The sequence below is a fragment of the Oscarella lobularis genome, chromosome 2 (assembly GCF_947507565.1).
Source record: "Oscarella lobularis chromosome 2, ooOscLobu1.1, whole genome shotgun sequence".
NCBI lineage: Eukaryota > Metazoa > Porifera > Homoscleromorpha > Homosclerophorida > Oscarellidae > Oscarella > Oscarella lobularis.
The window spans coordinates 3,410,716-3,432,143 of record NC_089176.1 but is presented as its reverse complement, the minus strand read 5'-3'; the positions used below and the strand labels follow the sequence as shown (position 1 = coordinate 3,432,143).

Below are 21,428 nucleotides of genomic sequence, written 5' to 3'. Positions count from 1 at the left end.
GGTCCTGACGTCAGGACCTGTAGCGCACGTTGACATCGAACGTCCAAGGGAAGGTGCCAGAAACGGGATTTTCCACCCCTTTTTTGTCGAGTCTACACGGGCCGAGTTGATTAGAAAGGTCAGAATTTACGACCGATGCAATTCAGCATTCGCGAAACGACCCCGTTGAAAAAAAATGTGTTCGACATCACCTCGACGAGTACCTGTTTCCCGTTTCCTAGTGATAAAACCTTCTTAGAAGACTTAGATAAGGCACTATGGGTCCACGTTCGATGCTGAAAGCAAAAACCGAAAAACCACGTTCGATGCTGAAGCAAAAACCGAAAAACCACATTCGTTTTTGAATTCCATTAGTGTTCACAACAGGCATAAGACGCCGTCGATGGACTACTGAATTGTTCGTCGCAATGGATTTCATCGACGGTGGTCCCGAGTGGTTGATGTCGTTCATAAAGCCAAACATATCGTGGCTGGGCGACAATCTCACCTTGGATTTGCCCATACTTCAGGAACTCATGTCCGAGAATCTTCTGACTGCGGAGGACATTGAAAACCTCGAAATCATTCGGGAATCTCGACGCAAAGTCCACGAACTCTTCTTTACGATTCTTCGAGGAAAAGGCGGTGATGTGCATGAAAAATTGTTTGCGGCTTTTGAGAGGTCCGGTCGAAAATTCATAGTCGAGTATTTGCAACAGAATTCTAACCGGGGTTAGCAGTGAAGAACTAACTCGTCTTTTGTTCATTAATTAAATCCGATGCATTAGATTATGAAGATCATTCGGGGGCGTTCAGTCGTGAGCACTTTCCCTCTGAACCAATCCGCCTGCTGTTTCCTGAAGGCGAAAGACCTCAGTCTTCACGTGAGCGTAATGTGTGCGTATGTTTTTCGCTACAAAACCCGCAGGCATTTTAGATTTCAGTCCTTTGAATGGACGTGGCTCCGAATTGAGCAGGTCCTTTAGTGGCGTACAAGAATCACAGTCTAAAACAGACGGTTAGCTCGGTTCGCTGCATAAAAAATTGTTTCGTGTTATGACTTCATTTTAGAAATATCTAAGTTAGAACGTGAAGTGCAGGAGCTCAAGCTCGCTCTGCGTCAAAAGAATCAAGTGCGAAGAGCTTCTCTTTTTGGTCAGCTGATTTTTCCTATGTTGTGTTGTAGGAGATGGATGGGGCGGTTGCTGTTCTTGCTGGGGTTTGTGAGCGATAGACTAGTCATTGCTAATATTTCTAACGTCCTTGTTCATTGACGTTTAGAGCTTAACACGTCAATCAGAGTCATGCAAGGTTCATTTGAAGTTTTTTTTGTGCAATGAGCTGACTTTGACTCTCTGCAGTTGTTCCAAAGAAAGATTGACAAACTGGAAGAAGAAAATCGCTGTCTTCAACATATGGTTGGTGAAAACGCTGGTGTGCGTGTGCATGGCAAGATAGTTTGGGGATGAATTTTAGGTCGATGGCATGAAGAACGTAACCGTAGAGATTAATAAAATGAAGGTACCTTTTTCCTTTGTGCAATCTTTAGCTAGAGCGATTGATAAACTGCACTACCCTTGTAGATTCTTGAGTTGGAGAATCAGTTCCTAAAACGCCAAGTTGCTCATCTAAAGGAACCCGTGAGTACAGTCGTGTCCTTGATGGACCCCCTGAAAAAATGTTTGTCTCCATTTGCAGATTGGAGCTCTAGATAGACAAATGACGCATTTGGCTGTGAGTGACGTGCGTCGCAATCGTCACTCAGCAAATGCAGAGTCGTTCTATGACCAGCACTTTGGTAGCGGGACAAATTGATGAAACGACGTTCGATTTCGTGTGGAATCAACTATTTCTACATTTGACGGTGCATTTTACAGGCGTATCTAATAAGGCTAAAACTACCATTCGATTGTGATACAAAAATTAGTTTGTCTGTAAATTTAGGGAATTACTGCAGCGCAAAACAGAATGAAAATTCGGTACAGCAAGATTCCAGCAATAGCAAGGTTTGTTCTCTGGGAGGGGCCTTTGCTTTCACACAGCTGTCATACTGAATGAATTTAGTTGGAAAAAACTGATTTTTTCACTTCGTCTTCTATTCATCCCAAAGATCAGCAGTCGTTTCTCCCACGGCTCTAAACGATTCCATTCTCAAGTAGCGAAAATTGCAATCCAGCTCGCTCAGTCGCGACACGTCTTCGCTCGTGAGAGCGACATCAAATGCTCGGATATCCTCCTCTACGTGCCGTCGCGACGAGCTCTTCGTCACGGGCACGACGCCTCGATGCATTGCCCAGGCAAGCGCCACTTGAGCGACGGTGCAACGACGCACCTCGGCGATCTGCGCGAGCAGCGGATCGTCGAGAAGGACCGGATCGTCCGGGCGTCTATTCGACGGACCTCGACTCGGCGAGCCGAGCGGCGAGAACGCCGACATAACGATGCCATTGCGACGGCAATACTCGAGCATCTCGTTCTGCTGCAAGTACGGATGCGATTCGACTTGGTTGACGGCGGGCGGGATTCGAACTCCGCGCGCGAGGACGTCGTTCAATTTTTTCACGCTGAAATTCGACACGCCGATCGATCGAGCCAAGCCGAGGTCGACGAGTCGCTCCATTCCCGTCCAAACGTGCCGGAACTCGTCCGGATCCCACTTTCGTATCCATTCGGGCGTCACGTCGAGCGGAGACGTCGGCGCGCCAGCTTTGAACGCCCAAGGGGCGTGGACAAAGTACAAATCGACGCGCTCTACTCCGAGTCGGCGCAGTGACTCGCGACAGCCTGTGACAACACCTTCATGGGTGTGGTACGTCGACCAGAGCTTCGTGGAGACAAAGAGGTCGTCGCGACGCACGATTCCTTCGTCTACGACCGTTTTTATCGCGCGACCAACGTCGATTTCGTTTCCGTAGATCATCGCCGTGTCGAGAGAGCGTGCTCCCGCGCGGATCGCTTCTTCGACTAGCGTCTCGTCGGACAGCGACTGCTCAGCGTTCGCGTTCGCATTCCACGTTCCGAAGCCGATTCGAGGTACGGAATGACCGCTATTGAGGCGAGCCATATCACGTGTTCGTGTGGGCGATGTCTAGGTGACGAGACGAGACCAGAGATTAGTCTCTGCCGCGAGGCATTGAGCGGGAAAAAATGAATTGATATAATTATCAGGTAAGAACGCCGATATTTGGTGTTTGGGTAGGTACGCAAGGGCTAGACACAGCGAAATCAGAAGACACCGCCCCTTTGAAGACCACAGAGAAAGTGCTACCACCTAGTCCTTTAACAGAAACGAGCCTATGGAGCTTCAGCCAATGGATCAACTTTTCGGAGCCACACACCCCTAGTCTCTCCTTTACCCTATGTAGTGTACAGTCTATTGGCCACAGCTTTATCATTCCTTACACCTGACCTTGAGAAGATATGTCATACGTCAAACATAATAATGAATCATATACGTGAGGAAACAACTGAACAGACAGAAGAAAGATACGAAAGAACAGCAAAGGATCATTTTGACTCACTAACAGAAGCAGAAGCCCCATTTGTTGTGAGTACTCACATTGCCTTGCCTGGTAGCACACCACAGACGATTGCCACCGACAGTAGTGCAGGACTCATACGTTACGCCTTTGAAAGTGAACGGAAAAGCGCAACGAGCTCCATTCGCTGTTCCGCCACATGTACGGCGTCCTATTGCATAAACAAATCTACTCACTCATATGCTTCTCTAAGGGAAGAAGGGTATTTACCAGCCCAAACTTGCACTTCAGCCAACGTCAAATAGTTGGTTCCTCGGAGTTGGACTTTGACCTTCCTCGCTTCAACTCCATTCGGAATGTACACGGGATAGGTGACCCGTACGCCGGCCCCAAAATAGGTTTTCTTGGTAACTGAACCCGACGTATCTATCAGAGAAACGTCGAAATTCTGCAATCTTTCACCGCAGCAGTCGATTCGATTATAGATTGTGACGCCGTAGACAATCTCGTCCGCTCCCAAATTAACTTCCCACCAAGCTTGTGCGTCATTGTATGTGTGGCTGCTTTTACCAGCGTTGAAGTCGCCGTTGACGTCGCCGTCGACGGCTTTGTCCGCAACAGCGAGAAAATAGTGGACAAGAGTCGAGCTTTGTGACGTAGCCTTGCCCGCTGCGATGTTTTCGTATCCTGCAAAAAAAACGAAGACTCCGATCAACGCCGAGTTCGCGTTCAGTACCTCGCTCTCACCCCCGCGTTGCTTTCCGAACGCCTCGACTTCAACCAATGTGAGATAGTTCGTTCCAAGTAGCTGAACTCGAATGAACTTGACTTTTTTCGGCGGAGCAACAACGAATCCGTACTCGGTTAGTCCGCCTCTCGCCTCGTGAAACGTCTCCACCGCCTCGTGAGCAAAATTGTAGAGAGTCACGTTGAAATTGGAGAGTCTTTCGCGACAGCAGTCGAGACGATTGAACACAAGCACAGACGCTATTTCGGCTGTGTCCTGAACATCGACCTCCCACCAGGGGCGATACTGGCTCTGAGTGTGCGCCGTGATGCTGCCAGAAGCGGTGTTATAGGGATCGCTGTTACCATTGACGGCGTTGGAGGCGGGAAACGTCGTCGAACTTTGACGCGCGTACTTGTTCAAAGCGACGTTGTCGAAACCTATTCGCTTGGCCTCGCAGTGACCGTACACTTCAACTTCGACGAGACAGAGATAGTTCCTGCCGCGAAGTTGCACGCGGACGTGCTCGACGCCTCCTACGAGCTCTTCGCCGCCAAATTCGAATTTGTCTCGCTTGCCCAGTCCGTAGTAGTAGCTCTGTATGGGTTGAAAGGCGTAATTCTCGAGAGTGACGTCAAAATTCTGTAGGCGCTCTCCCGAATCGTCAACCAGATTATATATGACGACTTTTTTAACGGAGCACGAACCACCGAGATCGACTCGCCAGTAGGGCTTGTCTTCTATGTCCGTGTGTGCCACGCTCTTGTGGGGGAAGTACGTATCTCTGTTGCCGTCGACCGCGCGTGCCGCAATCGCATCGCCGCAGCAGACGGAACTCTGCACGGCTACTTTTTGATAAGCGATGTTGTAGATATATCCGTTGGGGCCTGGGCGACCAGGCAATCTGACGTAGTCTGTATCGCAGTTGTCTCTGACAATTTCGTAGATCTTTGCAGCCAATTCCTACAAGCCAATCGAAATAAGGAACCCTGGCGGAAGAAAACTAACCGTCGCTCCCGTTTCTGCATCGACAGGGCCGTCCTTTAGGTAGTCTCTGGCAATGTTGGCTATTTCCTGAAAATAGAATTTCGAGTGAGTCGACTACATTGTGCGCAGAATAGTTTCACCGACTTGGGAAATAGGATGATAGTCCTGCGGAGCCGAAGACACTTCGATGGTAGACGCTAGGAGAAGCGCGAGAGAGAGTGTGACTGGTAGGAGCATTATGTTGCGACTGAAGGGATCAGGTCCAGTCACGGACACTCATCCACGTCCAAAGCCGCAGTCGAATATGGAAGACATGCACACGCTCGCCGGCTTTGAGACAGAATTATTCATATCGCACAAAATTGTGCTCCACCACCTGACGCTCACCTTCCGCGAAGTGGCGTTATCGCTCGCTTAATTAATTAATAGCTCTGCGGAATCAGAGACGTTTTATTGTACTACGAAGTCTCGCTTATTGTGCGCCAACTTCCACTGAGAGCATTGCCGCCGCAACTAAAGCCAACAAATTCACCAAGTGGTCTCGAGTAAATTGGATCATTCATAAAAATTAGGTTGTTATCAGCTGCGAATTGCTGACCACCTGACTCTCAGGCTGACGCATTTTTTCGCAGCCACCGTTGTATTGAATTTTGCAGTTGTGAGGTGGAAGCGACGAGAAAGGCGACGTCCTATTACGGTCAGAGTGAGGTTTCAGTTGCGAGAAAGCAGAATCCGATTATGCTGACTAGCGCCATCCCGGTCGCGATTTCTCCGCGATGCTCTCGTGCGTCACACTACACAGATTTGATATCACAGACCACGTACATCAAGAAAACAAAAAGGGAACGAAAGGAACACACAGTTTGACTTATGAGTTCATGAGCAGAAGCAAAATCCCCACTCGTCGTGAGCACTCAAGTCGCCCGTCTTGGTAGCACACCACGGCCGATTGCCGCCTGCAGTAGTGCAGGTGTCGTACTCCACGCCATCGTAAGTAAAAGGGAAGACGCAACGAGCTCCATTTCCTGTGCCGCCGCACGTACGACTTCCTATTGAATACGCGTATTACATTCAAGAGTGGGGGAAGAATTTTATTACGTACCAGCCCAAATTTGCACTTCGGCCAACGTCAAATAATTGGTTCCTCGGAGTTGAACTTTGACCTTCCTCGCTGCGACTCCGCTCGGAATGTAGACAGGATAGGTGACAAGCGTCTTAGCCCCAAAATAGGTTGTATGGGTAACTTTTCCCGACTCGTCCGTCAAAAAAACATCGAAATTCTGCAATCTTTCGCTGCAGCAATCGACTCGATTATAGATTGTGACGCCGTAGACAATTTCTTCTGCTCTCAAATCGACCTCCCACCAAGCGTTTTTCTCGTTGTTAGTGTGCGTACTGCTTTTAGACTCAATCTGGGCTTCAACGAGACCGTCGACGGCTCTGTCCGCAATCGGATCGTAAGGACTATTAAAGTCTGAGCTTTGTGAAGCCAACTTTCCTATTGCGATGTTTTCATATCCTGAGAAGAAAACGTCAGCGTAAAAATTCACTTTCAGTCGTTTTTAATTACCCCCGAGCTGTTTCCCAAACACTTCGACTTCGGCCAAGGAGAGATAGTTTGTTCCGAGCAATTGGACTCGTATGAAGTGCACTTTCTTTGGCGGAGCGACAACGAATCCGTACTCCAACTGATCCTTGCTGCCGCCCGCCTCGTGAAACGTCGCCACCGTCTCGTGGGCAAAATTGTAGAGAATCACGTTGAAATTGGCAAGCCTTTCTCTGCAACAGTCAAATCGATTGAACAATAGAATAGACTCTATTTCGGCTGTGTGGCGAAGATCGACTTCCCACCAGGCTCCTGCCTCGTTGGTTGTGTGCGTCATGCTACTACGTTTAAGAGTGTTGCCGTCGACGGCCTTAGCAGCGACAGGAGGATCGCCTTCAACTAATTCTTGCGTCGAACTTTGATAAGCGTACTTTCCCAAGGCGACGTTGTCGAAGCGAGTGCGCGCCGCGTTGCAGCGTCCGAACACCTGAACCTCGGCGAGACTGAGAAAATCCTTGCGACGCAACCGTACGCGCACGTGCTCGACGCCGCCGACGAGCGGCGCATCGGAGCCGCCGAACTCGAATTTGTCCAATTCTCCCCATTCGAAGTAGTAGCTCTTTAACGGGCGAAAGGCGAAATCCTCGAGAGTGACGTCGAAAATCTGCAGACGCTCTCCGCAACAGTCGACTCGATTATAAATGACGACTTTTTGAACGACGCACGAAGCACCGAGATCGACTCGCCAGTAGGTCTGCTCGTGTTTATTCGTGTGCGTCACGCTGTCGTGAAAAAAGTTGCCGTCCGAGTTGCCGTCGACGGCGCGCGACGCCCATGCGTCTCCGCAGCAGACGGAAGTCTGCACGGCTACTTTGTTCAAAGCGATGTTGCTCATTTTGGGGACCTCTCTGCTTAGGTCGCACTTGTATCGAAGAAGATCATAAACCTTTGCAACCAGCTCCTAAACCGAGACAATCAAATGTCATTGAGCCTTGTCTACGGAAACTTTATCCACCGTCACTCTCATTTCTAGGTCGTCAGAGCTGTTGACGTATTCTTTGACGGTGTTCGCTATTTCCTGTAGAAATTCACGATTAGGCGCGTACGACTGCCGAACAGCCTTTTCAACTAACGTTCGTAATGAAAGCACTGCTTTGATAGTTTGGATTCGGTGACGCTTCAGTGCGGGTAGAAACCGCTAGGAGAAGCGCGAGAGAGACAGTGACTTTGAAGAGCATTGTGGCACGACTGACGCCAACAGGTCCGGTCGCCGACTCTACGTGCACAACCCGGCGAATATGGAATATCAGCGTCTGACGCATGCTTGTCAGCTTTGATTCCTTGCATATTGGAATCGCGGTCGCAAGCAAGGTTTGGCTTCCAGCTAATTACTTCCCCTGTACGGGCTGCTCTAATTGTGACGGAACTTATCCACCTGACGGCGTTCTCCGAGCAGCAGTTTCACGTTTGACGTTTTATGGCTCGGCGAAGTCAGAGGTGGAGCGTATGTAAGAGAGTATAACTTTCAAGAACATCGTATTACACCACTGAAGCTAACAGATCGCAAGTCTGATCATCACTAATAATTAGCCGCCCGGAGTCTCGTTTACTTTCTAATACTTTATAGGTTATCACTTCCTCTAAACTGGCTAGTCGCCAGCTGAGGGAGCACGCAAGTCTACACAGGCATAAAATTAGTTCCTCCGAATGATAACCAGAGGCTTTTAGCACGGTATACTTTTCATCAGTGCTACAACAGCTACAACGTTGTCTTATCAACTACACAGCCTACTACAAGTGCAGCCTACAGTACATTCTTTCGTTCACTTTCACTCAACCACATACGAAACTCTTATGATTTTCTTCTTCTTTGTGATCTTCGTTGCTCTTATGCATCCTATTTCTCCTGTTGATTTTACGTGCGTCCCTCCACAAGGACATTTGGTTCCGCCAACATTCACAATCCTTCCACCTGAATATCTTTCAAATTCTATTGCCTCCTTTTATTATAAAAATTGTAACCTTTTTCATCTTTTGCCACACTTACTGGAATATCCATCTAAAAGGATAATAAGCATATATTCGTACCTTGTCCAAAAAATTTTTGAACCTTGACAAGAGCATTTGACGAGTCATTTAGCTGCTCTATAACCTTTCCTCTTTCTTCCGGTGGAATGTTTCCAGTGTATTCTACAGTAGACTACTTATCAAATCTATAACTATTGTGCTCTCGTCTTACCAACATAGGGCCCATCAGGAAAATGATAACCCTTTAGAGGATTATATTACAAATGTTCATTCACGTTTTTATCTAACCTTATTTGGAACCAGTTGATCTTGCGTCCACCCAATTTTTTCAAAAGCAGAATCAAGCAAGTGCCCAGCACTGTGCAATCTGTAGAAGCAAAGATTTTATCACGCCTAGGAGAACTCATTGGGGAAACCTTGCATTTAGTCGTCTCCTTTCCTCGTTGATTGATATTATTACAGGATCATCTCCAAAGCTAAGAAACCAAGTTCAAAATGTATTACGTACGTGCGTGCACACAGACCTGCCCACAGAATCAGGCCTATATTTTCCCACGTGCTGAACGTATTCGCTGTCTCGTGCTGTTTTTTGCACGTGACTGACCTACACGGCTCCAGGGTCGATGCGGAAATGAAAGTTCTTCTCTACCTCGAATACGCAGGAGCCGTCCTTGCTTGCAATTGTTCCTACGTCGGAAGGCTGCCCGCCTAGAAACGTCGTTCGAGTTCTGCTCCTTTCCTCTTGCTCCACCCACCCCCTTGCGGATGCATCACAGTGCGATCTGTTACGACAATTTGCGTTCCGGCATCGGCATCTGCTTCGGAAATGTGCAGAACTTTAGCCGTGCATTCGAATAAGTATGTGTCCTCGTAGTAAAGATGCTCCGTTCTCAACTCTGATGTCATTGTCGCTTAGCGTGCGCTGCAGATGTGGATCCAGGGAGTGATCCAGGGAGATCCAGGGACATTACTAATTTAGGGGTGGGAATCGACATCGAGGACACTTGCAACAGCAGCCACACATCGCAGAAGAGACACTAGAAAGCAAGACACGGCAGAGAAGCATGCAAAGAGAACAACAAATCAGTCAAAGACTAAGTTTAACTTATGAGCAGAAGCAGAAGCCCCACTCGTTGTGAGTACTCAAGTCGCCTGGCTTGGTAGCACACCACGGGCGATTTCCACCCACGGAGGTACAGGCACTGTACTCTACACCCTTGTGAGTGAAAGGAAAAGCACACCGAGCTCCATTTCCTGTGCCACCGCAGGTACGACTTCCTATTCAATATAGACATTATATTCAGAAAACTCTGCAAAGCAAAGAATATTACCAGCCCAAACTTGCACTTCAGCCAACTGCAAATAGTTGGTTCCTCGGAGCTGAACTTTGACCTTTCTCGCTACGACTCCATTTGGAATGTGCACAGAATAGGTGACAAGAACCCCAACTCCAAAACGAGTAGTTTTGGTAACCTTACCCGATGCATCCGCCAGTGAAACGTTGAAATTCTGCAATCTTTCACCGCAGCAGTCAAGTCGATTATAGACTGTAACGCCATAGACAATCTCGTTCGCTCCCAAGTCGACTTCCCACCAAGCTCTCGCGTTACGATTTGTGTGTGTGGTGCTTCGAACGTTGAAATGACCATCGACGAGACCGTCGACGGCCTTGTCCGCAATCGGATTGGCGGCATGGGAGAGGGTCGAGCTTTGTGAGGCCGCTTTGCCTACTGCAATATTTTCATATCCTAAAAACGTTGTGTACATAACTTATCAGGACAACTGGAATCGTTTCTCCTCTCACCTCCAATTAACTTTCCAAACACTTCAACTTCGGCCAACTGGAGGTAGTTCCTTCCAAGAAGTTGAACTCGAACGAATCGCGCATTTTTCGGAGGGGCTACGACGAACCCGTATTCGAGTTCCCCGCCGCCCGCTTGGTGCAGCGTATCCACCGTCTGATGAGCAAAATTGTAGAGAATCACCTTGAAATTGGCGAGCCTCTCGCCGCAACAGTCGACTCGATTGAAGACGAGAACCGTCGCTATCTCGGCTGTATGGCCAAGATCAACTTCCCACCAGGCCCCGTTATCGTTCTTCGTGTGCGTCGTGCTTCCAACGTTAAACTTTCCGTCGATGTTACCGTCGACGGCCTTCGCGGCGACGGGCTTAAGGCCGTGGTTGAGCGTCGAACTTTGGAACGCGTACTTGTTCAAGGCGACGTTGTCGAAGCCGGTTCGCTGGACGCTGCAGTGCCCGAACACTTGAACTTCGGCGAGACTGAGATAATTCTTTCCGCGCAATTGCACGCGTACGTGTTCGACTCCGCTAATAAGAGCGTCGCCGCCAAATTCAAATTTAGCCTTCCTTTCCAGTCCGTGGAAATAGGTCTGAATAGGTTGGAAAGCGAAGTCTTCGAGAGAGACGTCGAAGTTTTGGAGACGTTCGCCGCAGCAGTCGACACGATTGAAAATGACGACTTTTTGAACGACGCACGAACGACCGAGATCGACTCTCCAGTAAGGCCTATCTTCGTTCTTCGTATGTGTCACGCTGGCGTGTCTGTAAGCCCCATCCGTGCTACCGTCGACGGCGCGCGACGCAATCGCGTTACCGCAGCAGACAGAAGTTTGCACGGCTACTTTTCCCAAAGCGATGTTTGTTATTTCACCGCCGGCGCCTCCGCCTTCGCCAGGCGATGCGCCGCCGCCGCCGCCGCCATTGTTAGTGCACTTCTGTTCGATGAGATCGAATATTTCCGCTGCCAATGCCTGTGAACCGGTACGTCATTAAATTTAGTATACGAGATTTTATGAATATGTATCGCTCAACCTTCGCTCCCGGTCCTACGCTTCCCGTGAACTCTTTCACTGCGTTCGCTATTTCCTACGGAAATTTTTGTATCCTGTGGAAGTTGCTGATCTTTTGGCCCACGTACCTTGGCAGAGGGGCTGTTGCCTTCATCGAGAGTTGGAGACGCTTCAAGTGTAGTAGCTAGGACAAGCGCGAGAGGCAGCACTCCAAAGAACATTTTGTCAACTGATCCGAGTTACCTGGGTCACGGGCTAACGCCTTTCCGTTGAGTGGACATTCGATCCACGCCGTAGGCGGATGCTTACCTGAATTTTCCCCGGACGTTGTTTAGTTAGGAGATAACAAAACAAAGAGCCTCGGAAGACCAAGTTTGGCTCAGCAGAAGCTATAACGCTTCACGCCTAGCTGTCTTGGTTGTATATACGGCACCGTGACGGCGAGCGATTGCTGCACTACCCACAGCTAGACGTGTATAGTCACTACGTTAGCTGAAGACTGTTCTGAGAAGGTTTTGGCCGTACGTGCCTACTACGACGTCAACCTATCGTCTGGGTCAATAATTGATCAAATCAGAGTGTATGAGCATTTTGAGCAGTTTGATCGAGATATATGCGAAGAAGTTGCCGTTCTGTTTCACATACAGCGCATAGAAGAGATACTGATCAAAACACACGCACGCACACAGACAAAAGAGACGAAGAACAGCGAATCAATAAGCAAGTTTTGACTTATGAGCAGAAGCAGAATCCCCACTCGTTGTGAGTACTCAAGTCGCCTGGCTTGGTAGCGCACCACGGGCGATCTCTACCCACGGAGGTGCAGGCACTGTACTCGACGCCCTTGTAAGTGAAAGGAAAAGCACACCGAGCCCCATTTCCTGTGCCGCCACAGGCACGACTTCCTATTAAAATTAAAAATATCATTATATTCAAGAAACGCTGAAAAGCAAAGAATGTTACCAGCCCAAACTTGCATTTCAGCCAACGACAAATAGTTGGTTCCTCGGAGTTGGACTTTGACCTTTCTCGCTACAACTCCGTTTGGAATGTGCACAGGATAGGTGACAAAAACCCCGACTCCGAAATGAGTAGTTTTGGTAACCTGTCCCGATGCATCCGTCAGTGAAACGTTGAAATTCTGCAATCTACTTCTGCAGCAATTATCGAGTCGATTATAGATGGTAACACCATAGACAATCTCGTTCGCTCCCAAGTCAACTTCCCACCAAGCTCCCGCTTTTTTATTCGTTACGGTAACGCTTTCTAGTACCTGACCATCGACGAGACCGTCAACAGCCTTGTCCGCAATTGGATTGTAACCATTGTCACGGGTCGAACTTTGTGAGGCCGCCTTACCTACCGCAATGTTTTCATATCCTGGAAATGTCGTATTGGTATACATAATTATCTGGTTAAACATATAGACTCGCTTCCTTTCTCACCTCCAATTATCTTTCCAAACACTTCAACTTCGGCCAACTGGAGGTTGTTCTTTCCAAGAAGTTGAACTCGAACGAATCGCGCGTTTTTCGGAGGAGCGACGACGAAACCGTATTCGAGTTCTCCGCCGCCCGCTTCGTGCAGCGTATCCACCGTCTGATGAGCAAAATTGTAGAGAATCACCTTGAAATTGGCGAGCCTCTCGCCGCAGCAGTCGATTCGATTGAAGACGAGGACGGTCGCTATCTCGGCTGTATGGCCAAGATCAACTTCCCACCAGGCTCTATCATCCTTATTTGTAACCGCCGTGCTTCCAGTGAAAAATCGCCCGCTGATGTTACCGTCGACGGCCTTCGCGGCGACGGGCTTAACGGCGTGTGTGTGCGTCGAACTTTGGAACGCGTACTTGTTTAGGGCGACGTTGTCGAAACCGGTTCGCTGGGAGTTGCAGCGCCCAAACACTTGAACTTCGGCAAGACTGAGAACGTTCCTTCCGCGCAATTGCACGCGCACGTGTTCGACTCCGCTAATAAGATCGTCTCCGCCGAATTCAAATTTTTCCAGCACTCCCAATCCGTAGAAGTAGGTCTTAATAGGCCGGAAAGCGAAATCTTCGAGGGAAACGTCGAAATTTTGGAGACGTTCGCCGCAGCAGTCGACTCGATTGAAAATGACGACTTTTTGAACGACGCATGAATGACCGACATCGACTCGCCAGCTAGGCCGGTCTTCGATCTTCGTTTTTGTCACGCTGTTGTGAGAGAAGTCACCGTTCGTTTCACCGTCGACGGCGCGGAACGGAAACGCGTGTTCGTGAGAGATAGAAGTTTGCACGGCTACTTTTCCCAAAGCAATGTTTGTTATTTCTCCGCCGGCGCCTCCGCCTTCGCCAGGCGGTGAACCTCCGTTTTCGTCACTGACATTGCACTTTTTTTTGACGAGATTGAATATTTCTTCCGCCACGGTCTGAACAGGTACGTCATTTATACGGTACTTAGAAAATCAATCGCTAAACCTTCACTCCGCTTTCCGTGAACTCTTGTACAGCGTCTGCTATTTCCTGCGAAAATCTTTCTTATTTAGCTAATTAGCCTGCAAACGCTCTTCGGCTCACCTTGGCAGAGGGGCCGTTGCCTTCATAGCCCTGCAGAATTGGCGACGCTTTAGGTGTGGCAGCTAGGAGAAGCGCGAGAGACAGCACTCCCAAGAGCATTTTTTGTTTCTCTGTGACGCCAGCCAGCCGAGGAGACCAGTTATATGGGAAGTCAATTTTTTAATAAACATCAAAGCATACATAGACAGTACATTGCGTGCGCAGAGACATAGAGCAAAGAAAAACAGAGACCAGCAAATAAGTCCATCCAATCAAACCCAAGTTAATTTCTCAGCAAAAGCAGAAGCCCCACTCGTTATGAATACTCAAGTCGCCCGGCTTGGTAGCACACCACGGGCGATTGCCACCAGCGGAGGTGCAGGCGCTGTACTCTACGCCCTTGTGAGTGAAAGGAAAAGCACAGCGACCTCCATTTCCTGTGCCTCCGCACGTGCGACTTCCTATGAAAAAACAGGAGTGTCAAAATAACCTGAAGCCGGGGAAAAGGAAGCCATTACCGGCCCAAACTTCCACTTCAGCCAGCTGCATAGAATTGGTTCCCCGCAGTTGAACTTTGACTTTTCTTGCTACAACTCCGTTTGGAATGTGCACAGGATAGGTGACGAGAACTCCGACTCCAAAATGAGTAGTCTTGGTTACCTGTCCCGATGCATCCGTCAGCGAAACGTCGAAATTCTGCAATCTATCACCGCAGCAGTCAAGTCGATTATAAACTGCAACGCCATAAATAATCTCGTCTTTTCCCAAATCGACCTCCCACCAAGGCTTTGCTTCATGATTCGTGTGGGTGGTGCTTCGAACGTCCCATTGACCATCGACGAGACCGTCGACGGCCTTGTCCGCAATTGGATTGTAAGCATTGGCAAGGGTCGAACTTTGTGAGGCTGCCTTACCCACCGCAACGTTTTCATATCCTGAAAGAACGTTGTGTATATATTTCAGGCTAAAACGGGACTCGCTTCCTCTCACCTCCCAGTAGCTTCCCAAACACTTCAACTTCGGCCAATTGGAGAGAGTTCGTTCCAAGCAATTGGACTCGAACGAATCGCGCATTTTTCGGAGGAGCGACGACGAATCCGTACTCGAGTTCTCCGCCGCCCGCTTCGTGAAGCGTATCCACCGTCTGATGAGCGAAATTGTAGAGAATCACCTTGAAATTGGCGAGTCTGTCGCCGCAGCAGTCGACTCGATTGAAGACGAGAACGGTGGCTATTTCGGCTGTATGACCAAGATCAACTTCCCACCAGGCCCCATTATTGTTATTCGTGTGCGTCGTGCTTCCAACCCCAAAATTGCCGTCGATATTACCGTCGACGGCCTTCGCGGCGACGGGCTTAAGGGCGTGGTTGATCGTCGAACTTTGGAACGCGTACTTGTCCAAGGCGACGTTATCGAAGCCGGTTCGTGGGACGTTGCAGTGCCCGAACACTTGAACTTCGGCGAGACTGAGAGGATTCTTTCCGCGCAATTGCACGCGCACGTGTTCGACGCCGCGAACGAGAGCGTCGCCGCCGAATTCGATTTTCTCCAGCACTCCCGATCCGTGAAAGTAGGTCTTGATAGGCCGGAAAGCAAAATCTTCAAGAAAGACGTCGTAATTTTGGAGACGGTCGCCGCAACAGTCAACTCGATTAAAAACGACGACTTTTTGAACGACGCACGAACGACCGAGATCGACTCGCCAGTAGGGCTGGTCTTCGTTGTTCGTGTGCGTCACACTGCCGTGGTTGTAGTTACCCTCCGTGTTGCCGTCGACGGCGCGCGAAGCAAACGCGTTGCCGCAGCAGACAGAACTTTGCACGGCTACTTTTCCCAAAGCGATGTTTGTTATTTCTCCGCCGGCGCCGGCGCCTTCTCCATCGCCGTTGTCATAGCCGCCGTTTATGTTGCACTGGTCTTTGACGAGGCTCACTATTTCCGCAGCCAAAGCCTTCATAATACATCATGTACTGACATCGATCGGTGTTATGATATCATCGTTGTACAAACCTTCGCTCCCGCTCCTACGCTTCCCGGACCGCCTGAGATGAACTCCTTCACGGCGTCGGCTATTTCCTAAAGAAAAAAAATGCCGCCGGTCTAGACGTGGCTGGTAGTTGACTCACTTTGGCGGAGGGATTGGCTTCGTAGTTCTGCGGAGCCGGAGACGCGTCGAGGGTCGAAGCTAGAAGCACGAAAGAGATTGCGACTTCCAACAGCATTGTGGCACAACTGACGGCCGGAAAAGCAGTGAAACGCCTTTCCGGTCTGCAATGTGGTAGAACTGACGTAGAAACCCAGCTTTTCCGGTTCTGACAGGTTTTGAACTTAATTAAATTAAATAAGGCGGAAAAGCAAAGACAAAGTCTCGTCCTCTCCACTAGCTGAATTGGCTTTTCAGGAAGAGGTGATCTTTTTGTCGAATGATTCCCCTCCCACCAGGGCGCCCTGGTGGGAGGGGCTCTCAAACGTGATCGCCCAAAAACCAAAGTGTTTGTCTGTCTGTCTGTCGGTAACGCTCACGTCACAATCGCTCTTAGGCCAATCACGCACACAGGTGCCTTTATGACATCACATTCATTGTGATGTCATACTCTCCCGTATTTTGAACAAACCTGAATGTGCATAAAAAGGTGACGTCACAGTAAATAGGAACCCCGGATTGTGTTCAAAACTTTTCAGGAAGGAGTACAGTGGTACAGTAAGCATATTATATTACAGGCTACATCATCGAGAATAAATACTATTAAACATAATGGGCACATAGCAATGAGCTTTATCAGTAACGTTCATAAAGGGACGCAGTAAAGGAGCACGTTGGGTTTGTCGTGCTGCGAGCTGCGCTCGCAGCACGCAAACCCAACTGCGAGCTGATAATGGGCCTCGTGACACGATCACCCAAAGGGGCAGAGGTTAGGGTTAGGAGAGGTATAGCTCTGTGTCACGCTTGCATAAGAGGCCAAATTGTAGGCTTTTGCCGAGAATAAAGCATGCCACTTCACGTGGTTAGGCAGTGCGATGCAAATTATGCAAAAAGGCTTTACAAAAATTAGTGTAATAAGAATGTGCTGGGGGTGTTCGGGGATCTCATGATGGCTCACGAAAGGCCATCATTATCTAGTTTAGATGCATGCACATGTATGACTCGTGTTTGATGTGAACGACAACCCTCACACATCCGTTATGACGTCACTAAATCGATTTCGAGAGAAAGGGAACCCCGTTTGTGCTACAAGGCTTCATATGGGATCGTCGCTAACACCTTAGTTGTTTGCTTCGAGTAGCGAAGCGAATCTGGACGATTTCGAGTCGCGTTCCTTCAAAGTTTCTCTCGATCTCTCCCTCTCGTCAAGACGGCAGTGTTGCCTATTTTTGCTTAGATATTGAATACACAATACGTCGAACGAACGCGTTTTTGAGGACACTGCATGACGGCGAAAAATAAAATGCGAATAAAAATAACGTAGGAACTAGCGCGCTCTGGTCAAAGGAGAATGCATCAAGCCCTTTTCGCTCTTATTGGGTCTCTTCCATTCCTCGTTGCCCAATGCCCGCAGCCGACGCCGCCGGGTGCCTCGTTCGCCGACGCGACGAGGATTTCCGATTGGGATGAAGCCTCCAACGAACGCACCTATCCGATCGACGCCGAATTCGACTGCGGCGTTCGAAAACTCGCTTTGGAGTACGCGTCCAAGGTTCTCCAAGACGTTCCCGACGCGAAGCAGGCGCTGGTGCAAGTGCACGACGCGCTCCAGTTGAAAACGTGCAGCGCTTCGATCGGCGACGTGCACGCGTGGAAATATCTTTTGTCGTCGTCTTTCGAAGCGAGTCGATACGACGCAACGACGACAGAATACTACGTTTCGCCGCAAGGAAGCGATACGAATAGCGGAACGGAGGGGTCCCCTTTTCGTACGATAGTGAGAGCTCGTGACGAAATACGAAAGACGTCAGGTGGGAAAGAGAGCTTAGAGCGAGAAAGACTTTTTAATGCGCATGTCTCGTCGTGCAGCAAACGAAAGAAAGTCCATATCTGTTATATTGAGAGAAGGAACGTATTATTTGAACGGAACGTTGTTTCTTGAACCACAGGATTCCGGCGTCTCCGACGAAATGCCAATCACCTATCGAGCCTACCAGGCACGTGCAGGTCCGACTGCACTTCCTCTCAACTTCATTTCCGTTTAGGGCGAATCCGTCGTCGTGTCTGGGGGAATTAAACTCGATTTGGACTGGACGAAGCAGGGAAACGATGTTTATCGAGCAATTGTTTCCGATGACGTCAAAATTTCTTCATTGTTTCGAGACGGAAATCGCCTCAAACTGGCGAGATTTCCCAACGGCGACGCGTCGGTTCCACAACCAGAGGGTTATATCAATGCAGGCGGCAGTGGAGGTGGCAGCGGCGAAGCGGGAACGATGGTGCCTGTCAATACGAAGGTGATCAACAAGCACAATAATGAAGTCATCAGCACCGGTGGGAAATAAGGAAGGCACATTGATATATGGATTATATGATGCCTGCAGGCACGGTGCTTCCTCTCAATAAAAACCACACGTTGTACGTTGATACTCCTATGTATCATAAGGTGAGCATAGATGCGACTTTTTTTGATTTTTAATATGTTTCTTTTGACAGGGATCCTGCGCTTATTTTGAAGCGTTTGAAGGCGGAGCTCTTTCGCGGTACAACACGTCGCTGAATAGGCCACTGTGGAATTCTAAAGTGGATATGGTGAAATTTTCCCTCTCTATGAAGCTTCTTCTATGTAAAGTGCATTTTTTAGGCGTTTCATTATGATCCGTCAACGTGGACAAAACGAAAATGGGCCAATGCCCACGAGGCCACAGTACATATGTTTCACACTCACTTCTGGGGCGGGTAAGCTTATATCTTCTCCGTTGAGATGAGTACTTAGCGTCGCTACGTGTAGCTGGGCATTTGACGTTGACTCCATTGACACGAGCAGCCATCTCGTGAAATTGAGTCGGGGTGGATTTCAAGAGGCTCGCGGAGGATCGATTCAAAAGAATCTTTTCTATGTGGAGAATGTCTTTGAAGAGCTTGACGACGAGGGTATCAAAATGATGGGTGGCAAACGGCTTCGCGGTTAATTAATTATTTGCTAGGTGAATTCTACTACGACTCGACCAATCGCACTCTGTACTTGTACAGCGAAAAAGATCCGCGACAATCTGTGTTTGAGACGCCGCTATTGGAGACCTTGGTCGCATTTAGAGGATCCGCCAAGTACAGAAGCAACCCACTCAATGACTTGTATCATGGAGTTTCTGCATAGTATGTCTGTCAAGCACGTTACGTTTGACGGGCTAACTTTCCGTCATTCGACGCCGACGTTTATGAGCAGCTATGAGCCCCCACCGAGCGGAGATTGGGCTATACATAGAGGAGGTACTGATTGATGGCAGACGATAAGCACGGCCCCCGATTCCTTTATTCATCTAGGAATGGTGTTTTTGGATGGAGCAGAAAATATAACTATTTCGCATTGTATCTTCGATCAGGTTAGTTTTCTCATTATAGGGAAACGCTCTGGTTTTGCCACTTGTACCTGCAGCCTGGTGGAAATGCAGTATTTCTAAGCAATCATGTCAAGTACTGCTCAGTGAAATACAACAACATTCTTGACTGCGGTGACAATGCCGTAGCAGCTGTCGGCTCAACAATGTGCTAAATAAAACCAATCACAAACGAGTTAAAAAAACTGAATAGCGTTGCTAGGTACATAGACGGGACCGCAGACACGCAACCGTCGTACAATCTTATAGCGAATAACCACATGGCAGGAGTCGGTATATATGGAAAACAGGTGCAGGAAAAAAATGTATGAAATATTTTTGAAGACGGTGCCTTTTTAGACGTCAATGTACTTTCAAGCTGTTGCTCGTCTCAATATGATAAGGTGTGATAGACAATGTTTGTGATTGGCTTTGCAGACAACATGCACACTTTAGAAACAACGTCATGTATCGAGGACCCAGAGCCGGCGTCAATTTCAACGACGGATTTGGCGGTGGAAATCTCCTTCAGGGAAATCTTATTTTTAACGTCGTTCGAGAAACTTGGTGCGTTGAGCTTAAATTCTATGTATTTATTTTATGTGTTCTTTAGGGATCATGGACCTTTTAATAGCTGGGATCGCGAAATATTTTATTTTAAGGTAACTACTAGTAGTGGATGAATTTGATTCACAAGGTGTCAGCATTGGTCATAGGATTCCTCTGGTAATTTTACTACGGAACCTGAATATAGTCATTTGGACAGGTCAGTAATTTTTTTTGACTCTTTACAGCACACAACAACCGCATGTTATTAGCAATTTTCTCATTAATCGGAATTTCGGTCTTGGCCATTCAAACTCAGACAAACTCATTGATCACGGTACATGAATTAGAGAAGGGCGGTAGAGACTCAGAATTCGACGTACATCTTAGATGATGGCAGTTCATCTTACATCGATACCAACAACGTTCTAAGTACGTCACTAAAAGGGCTATGGTAGAAGGTGCCGCACGATTTGATGTAGTTTATGGTGGCATTAAGAATAGAGATGGAAACAGAAGGCAATCATCAAACAATTTAATTGTAAGATTTGCTGCTGCTGCGGTTTAATTAATGGTATGATATGTTTTATCCAGGTTTATGCCGACACCTTCAACGCCTCGTTTGGAATTTTGCAGCCGTATTTTCTTGGTCCCATGGGTGCGAATTGTACAAGAGTACTGTTCGTATTTATTTATTTTTTATTACAGGAGCTCATGTGCATTCCCACTACACAAGACGCTCTGACAGCTTTTCAAACAATACTATTGTAAGTCATTCTGGGACCTTCATCGCTGTTAAAGATGCCGCTTGGCTAGACGGCAATATTTTTCCCGAAACGGTAACTATGATATGATGGAACTGTATTTTTTTGCGAGTTGGCTAATTCTGACAGATGAACAATCATTATTTCACACCTGGCAATGCAAGTTTGCCATTCGTCGTGCCCGGCTACAAGAAGGAAATAAAGAGCTTAGAAGAATGGCAGAAAGACGGACATGACCAGGTACCTGCCTTTGATTTGACATAAAGAACGTTGTAATGCAACTTGTCTGCAGGGATCGACTATAAGCTCTAAAATAACAAATACCGAGATTTTGGAGATGGCTAGAGCGAAGCTCGGCATGTGATTGCGACACATCCTCTTTCGTCATATTTTTGTAAGCGTATTTTGTTTGCTCTGTGTTTTTTACTTGCTGGCAGGTAACACGTCTTCAAGAAACCATTCACTTTAGCCCAAGCCAACGCACGGTCAGCTTAAAGCTAGTTTGA

The 21,428-nt window shown here is 48.2% G+C and overlaps 9 protein-coding genes across 11 annotated transcripts; 2 read left to right on the top strand and 7 right to left on the bottom strand.

Annotated features, from left to right (window-relative positions):
* Nucleotides 1–28: 28 nt before the first annotated feature.
* On the top strand, nucleotides 29–1,902 carry LOC136183449 (uncharacterized). Of its 2 annotated transcripts, none has more exons than XM_065970104.1 (11): nucleotides 29–118; nucleotides 367–711; nucleotides 768–863; nucleotides 917–997; nucleotides 1,051–1,112; nucleotides 1,166–1,198; nucleotides 1,261–1,290; nucleotides 1,341–1,397; nucleotides 1,456–1,500; nucleotides 1,563–1,619; nucleotides 1,678–1,902. In XM_065970104.1, the coding sequence occupies exons 2-11, from the start codon at nucleotides 408–410 to the stop codon at nucleotides 1,792–1,794; spliced, it is 882 nt and encodes a 293-aa protein (XP_065826176.1). In that variant the 5' UTR covers nucleotides 29–118; nucleotides 367–407; the 3' UTR covers nucleotides 1,795–1,902. The 2 variants fall into 2 exon arrangements, with proteins under 2 accessions (XP_065826176.1, XP_065826175.1); XM_065970103.1 differs by having other exon boundaries at nucleotides 31–118; nucleotides 355–711.
* On the bottom strand, nucleotides 1,822–3,043 carry LOC136200058 (aldo/keto reductase slr0942-like). The gene has a single exon (XM_065990383.1). It carries the CDS (start codon nucleotides 3,041–3,043, stop codon nucleotides 2,075–2,077), a length of 969 nt encoding a protein of 322 aa, XP_065846455.1. The 3' UTR covers nucleotides 1,822–2,074.
* Nucleotides 3,044–3,363: 320 nt separating this feature from the next.
* LOC136183444 (uncharacterized) lies at nucleotides 3,364–5,446 on the bottom strand. Of its 2 annotated transcripts, XM_065970093.1 has the most exons (5): nucleotides 5,317–5,446; nucleotides 5,194–5,259; nucleotides 4,206–5,148; nucleotides 3,729–4,145; nucleotides 3,364–3,669 (listed from the first exon to the last, which is right to left on the bottom strand). In XM_065970093.1, exons 1-5 carry the CDS (start codon nucleotides 5,407–5,409, stop codon nucleotides 3,500–3,502), a joined length of 1,689 nt encoding a protein of 562 aa, XP_065826165.1. In that variant the 5' UTR covers nucleotides 5,410–5,446; the 3' UTR covers nucleotides 3,364–3,499. The 2 variants fall into 2 exon arrangements, with proteins under 2 accessions (XP_065826165.1, XP_065826164.1); XM_065970092.1 differs by having other exon boundaries at nucleotides 3,729–5,148.
* Nucleotides 5,447–5,961: 515 nt separating this feature from the next.
* Nucleotides 5,962–7,977, bottom strand: LOC136184118 (uncharacterized). The gene is made up of 5 exons (XM_065970962.1): nucleotides 7,852–7,977; nucleotides 7,734–7,796; nucleotides 6,743–7,679; nucleotides 6,275–6,691; nucleotides 5,962–6,221 (listed from the first exon to the last, which is right to left on the bottom strand). The coding sequence occupies exons 1-5, from the start codon at nucleotides 7,954–7,956 to the stop codon at nucleotides 6,049–6,051; spliced, it is 1,695 nt and encodes a 564-aa protein (XP_065827034.1). The 5' UTR covers nucleotides 7,957–7,977; the 3' UTR covers nucleotides 5,962–6,048.
* Nucleotides 7,978–8,313: 336 nt separating this feature from the next.
* Nucleotides 8,314–9,687, bottom strand: LOC136184119 (alanine--tRNA ligase-like). The gene is made up of 9 exons (XM_065970963.1): nucleotides 9,502–9,687; nucleotides 9,396–9,454; nucleotides 9,271–9,350; nucleotides 9,163–9,222; nucleotides 9,035–9,113; nucleotides 8,958–8,988; nucleotides 8,829–8,908; nucleotides 8,741–8,777; nucleotides 8,314–8,690 (listed from the first exon to the last, which is right to left on the bottom strand). The coding sequence occupies exons 1-9, from the start codon at nucleotides 9,650–9,652 to the stop codon at nucleotides 8,548–8,550; spliced, it is 720 nt and encodes a 239-aa protein (XP_065827035.1). The 5' UTR covers nucleotides 9,653–9,687; the 3' UTR covers nucleotides 8,314–8,547.
* Nucleotides 9,688–9,747: 60 nt separating this feature from the next.
* On the bottom strand, nucleotides 9,748–11,838 carry LOC136184116 (uncharacterized). Its single transcript, XM_065970960.1, has 5 exons — nucleotides 11,685–11,838; nucleotides 11,579–11,632; nucleotides 10,551–11,517; nucleotides 10,078–10,494; nucleotides 9,748–10,024 (listed from the first exon to the last, which is right to left on the bottom strand). Exons 1-5 carry the CDS (start codon nucleotides 11,775–11,777, stop codon nucleotides 9,852–9,854), a joined length of 1,704 nt encoding a protein of 567 aa, XP_065827032.1. The 5' UTR covers nucleotides 11,778–11,838; the 3' UTR covers nucleotides 9,748–9,851.
* A 390-nt stretch (nucleotides 11,839–12,228) lies between these two features.
* On the bottom strand, nucleotides 12,229–14,259 carry LOC136184117 (uncharacterized). Its single transcript, XM_065970961.1, has 5 exons — nucleotides 14,114–14,259; nucleotides 14,015–14,059; nucleotides 13,002–13,965; nucleotides 12,520–12,936; nucleotides 12,229–12,461 (listed from the first exon to the last, which is right to left on the bottom strand). Exons 1-5 carry the CDS (start codon nucleotides 14,210–14,212, stop codon nucleotides 12,289–12,291), a joined length of 1,698 nt encoding a protein of 565 aa, XP_065827033.1. The 5' UTR covers nucleotides 14,213–14,259; the 3' UTR covers nucleotides 12,229–12,288.
* Nucleotides 14,259–16,903, bottom strand: LOC136184114 (uncharacterized). The gene is made up of 5 exons (XM_065970959.1): nucleotides 16,219–16,903; nucleotides 16,103–16,168; nucleotides 15,083–16,043; nucleotides 14,611–15,027; nucleotides 14,259–14,553 (listed from the first exon to the last, which is right to left on the bottom strand). The coding sequence occupies exons 1-5, from the start codon at nucleotides 16,312–16,314 to the stop codon at nucleotides 14,384–14,386; spliced, it is 1,710 nt and encodes a 569-aa protein (XP_065827031.1). The 5' UTR covers nucleotides 16,315–16,903; the 3' UTR covers nucleotides 14,259–14,383.
* Nucleotides 16,904–17,576: 673 nt separating this feature from the next.
* Nucleotides 17,577–21,390, top strand: LOC136184113 (uncharacterized). The gene is made up of 23 exons (XM_065970958.1): nucleotides 17,577–18,046; nucleotides 18,105–18,232; nucleotides 18,281–18,569; nucleotides 18,620–18,681; nucleotides 18,732–18,827; nucleotides 18,880–18,974; nucleotides 19,027–19,169; nucleotides 19,223–19,343; nucleotides 19,393–19,505; nucleotides 19,560–19,618; nucleotides 19,672–19,781; nucleotides 19,836–19,923; nucleotides 19,973–20,016; nucleotides 20,069–20,179; nucleotides 20,226–20,274; nucleotides 20,329–20,378; nucleotides 20,431–20,495; nucleotides 20,549–20,590; nucleotides 20,641–20,699; nucleotides 20,753–20,816; nucleotides 20,867–20,997; nucleotides 21,052–21,162; nucleotides 21,215–21,390. Exons 1-23 carry the CDS (start codon nucleotides 17,587–17,589, stop codon nucleotides 21,284–21,286), a joined length of 2,562 nt encoding a protein of 853 aa, XP_065827030.1. The 5' UTR covers nucleotides 17,577–17,586; the 3' UTR covers nucleotides 21,287–21,390.
* Nucleotides 21,391–21,428: the final 38 nt, after the last annotated feature.

Excerpts from the sequence above, each read along its gene's own strand:
- LOC136183449 (XM_065970104.1), top strand. The coding sequence starts at position 408 with ATGGATTTCATCGACGGTGGTCCCGAGTGGTTGATGTCGTTCATAAAG. Across the intron at positions 712-767 it reads GCAACAGAATTCTAACCGGG|ATTATGAAGATCATTCGGGG; the intron begins GTTAGCAGTGAA and ends CCGATGCATTAG. Across the intron at positions 1,398-1,455 it reads ATCGCTGTCTTCAACATATG|GTCGATGGCATGAAGAACGT; the intron begins GTTGGTGAAAAC and ends GATGAATTTTAG.
- LOC136200058 (XM_065990383.1), bottom strand. The coding sequence starts at position 3,043 with ATGGCTCGCCTCAATAGCGGTCATTCCGTACCTCGAATCGGCTTCGGA.
- LOC136183444 (XM_065970092.1), bottom strand. The coding sequence starts at position 5,409 with ATGCTCCTACCAGTCACACTCTCTCTCGCGCTTCTCCTAGCGTCTACC. Across the intron at positions 5,260-5,316 it reads ACTATCATCCTATTTCCCAA|GAAATAGCCAACATTGCCAG; the intron begins GTCGGTGAAACT and ends TTCTATTTTCAG. Across the intron at positions 3,670-3,728 it reads TGAAGTGCAAGTTTGGGCTG|GACGCCGTACATGTGGCGGA; the intron begins GTAAATACCCTT and ends TTTATGCAATAG.
- LOC136184118 (XM_065970962.1), bottom strand. The coding sequence starts at position 7,956 with ATGCTCTTCAAAGTCACTGTCTCTCTCGCGCTTCTCCTAGCGGTTTCT. Across the intron at positions 7,797-7,851 it reads GCAGTGCTTTCATTACGAAC|GAAATAGCGAACACCGTCAA; the intron begins GTTAGTTGAAAA and ends GAATTTCTACAG. Across the intron at positions 7,680-7,733 it reads ACCTAGAAATGAGAGTGACG|GAGCTGGTTGCAAAGGTTTA; the intron begins GTGGATAAAGTT and ends GTCTCGGTTTAG.
- LOC136184119 (XM_065970963.1), bottom strand. The coding sequence starts at position 9,652 with ATGACATCAGAGTTGAGAACGGAGCATCTTTACTACGAGGACACATAC. Across the intron at positions 9,351-9,395 it reads ACGGCTCCTGCGTATTCGAG|GTCAGTCACGTGCAAAAAAC; the intron begins GTAGAGAAGAAC and ends GGAGCCGTGTAG. Across the intron at positions 9,223-9,270 it reads AGGCCTGATTCTGTGGGCAG|CTTTGGAGATGATCCTGTAA; the intron begins GTCTGTGTGCAC and ends TTGGTTTCTTAG.
- LOC136184116 (XM_065970960.1), bottom strand. The coding sequence starts at position 11,777 with ATGTTCTTTGGAGTGCTGCCTCTCGCGCTTGTCCTAGCTACTACACTT. Across the intron at positions 11,633-11,684 it reads GCAACAGCCCCTCTGCCAAG|GAAATAGCGAACGCAGTGAA; the intron begins GTACGTGGGCCA and ends AAATTTCCGTAG. Across the intron at positions 11,518-11,578 it reads GCGTAGGACCGGGAGCGAAG|GCATTGGCAGCGGAAATATT; the intron begins GTTGAGCGATAC and ends ACCGGTTCACAG.
- LOC136184117 (XM_065970961.1), bottom strand. The coding sequence starts at position 14,212 with ATGCTCTTGGGAGTGCTGTCTCTCGCGCTTCTCCTAGCTGCCACACCT. Across the intron at positions 14,060-14,113 it reads GCAACGGCCCCTCTGCCAAG|GAAATAGCAGACGCTGTACA; the intron begins GTGAGCCGAAGA and ends AGATTTTCGCAG. Across the intron at positions 12,937-13,001 it reads GTTTGGAAAGATAATTGGAG|GATATGAAAACATTGCGGTA; the intron begins GTGAGAAAGGAA and ends CGACATTTCCAG.
- LOC136184114 (XM_065970959.1), bottom strand. The coding sequence starts at position 16,314 with ATGCTGTTGGAAGTCGCAATCTCTTTCGTGCTTCTAGCTTCGACCCTC. Across the intron at positions 16,044-16,102 it reads GCGTAGGAGCGGGAGCGAAG|GCTTTGGCTGCGGAAATAGT; the intron begins GTTTGTACAACG and ends TGTATTATGAAG. Across the intron at positions 14,554-14,610 it reads TGAAGTGGAAGTTTGGGCCG|GAAGTCGCACGTGCGGAGGC; the intron begins GTAATGGCTTCC and ends GTTTTTTCATAG.
- LOC136184113 (XM_065970958.1), top strand. The coding sequence starts at position 17,587 with ATGCATCAAGCCCTTTTCGCTCTTATTGGGTCTCTTCCATTCCTCGTT. Across the intron at positions 18,570-18,619 it reads TAATGAAGTCATCAGCACCG|GCACGGTGCTTCCTCTCAAT; the intron begins GTGGGAAATAAG and ends TGATGCCTGCAG. Across the intron at positions 20,180-20,225 it reads AACGTCGTTCGAGAAACTTG|GGATCATGGACCTTTTAATA; the intron begins GTGCGTTGAGCT and ends TGTGTTCTTTAG.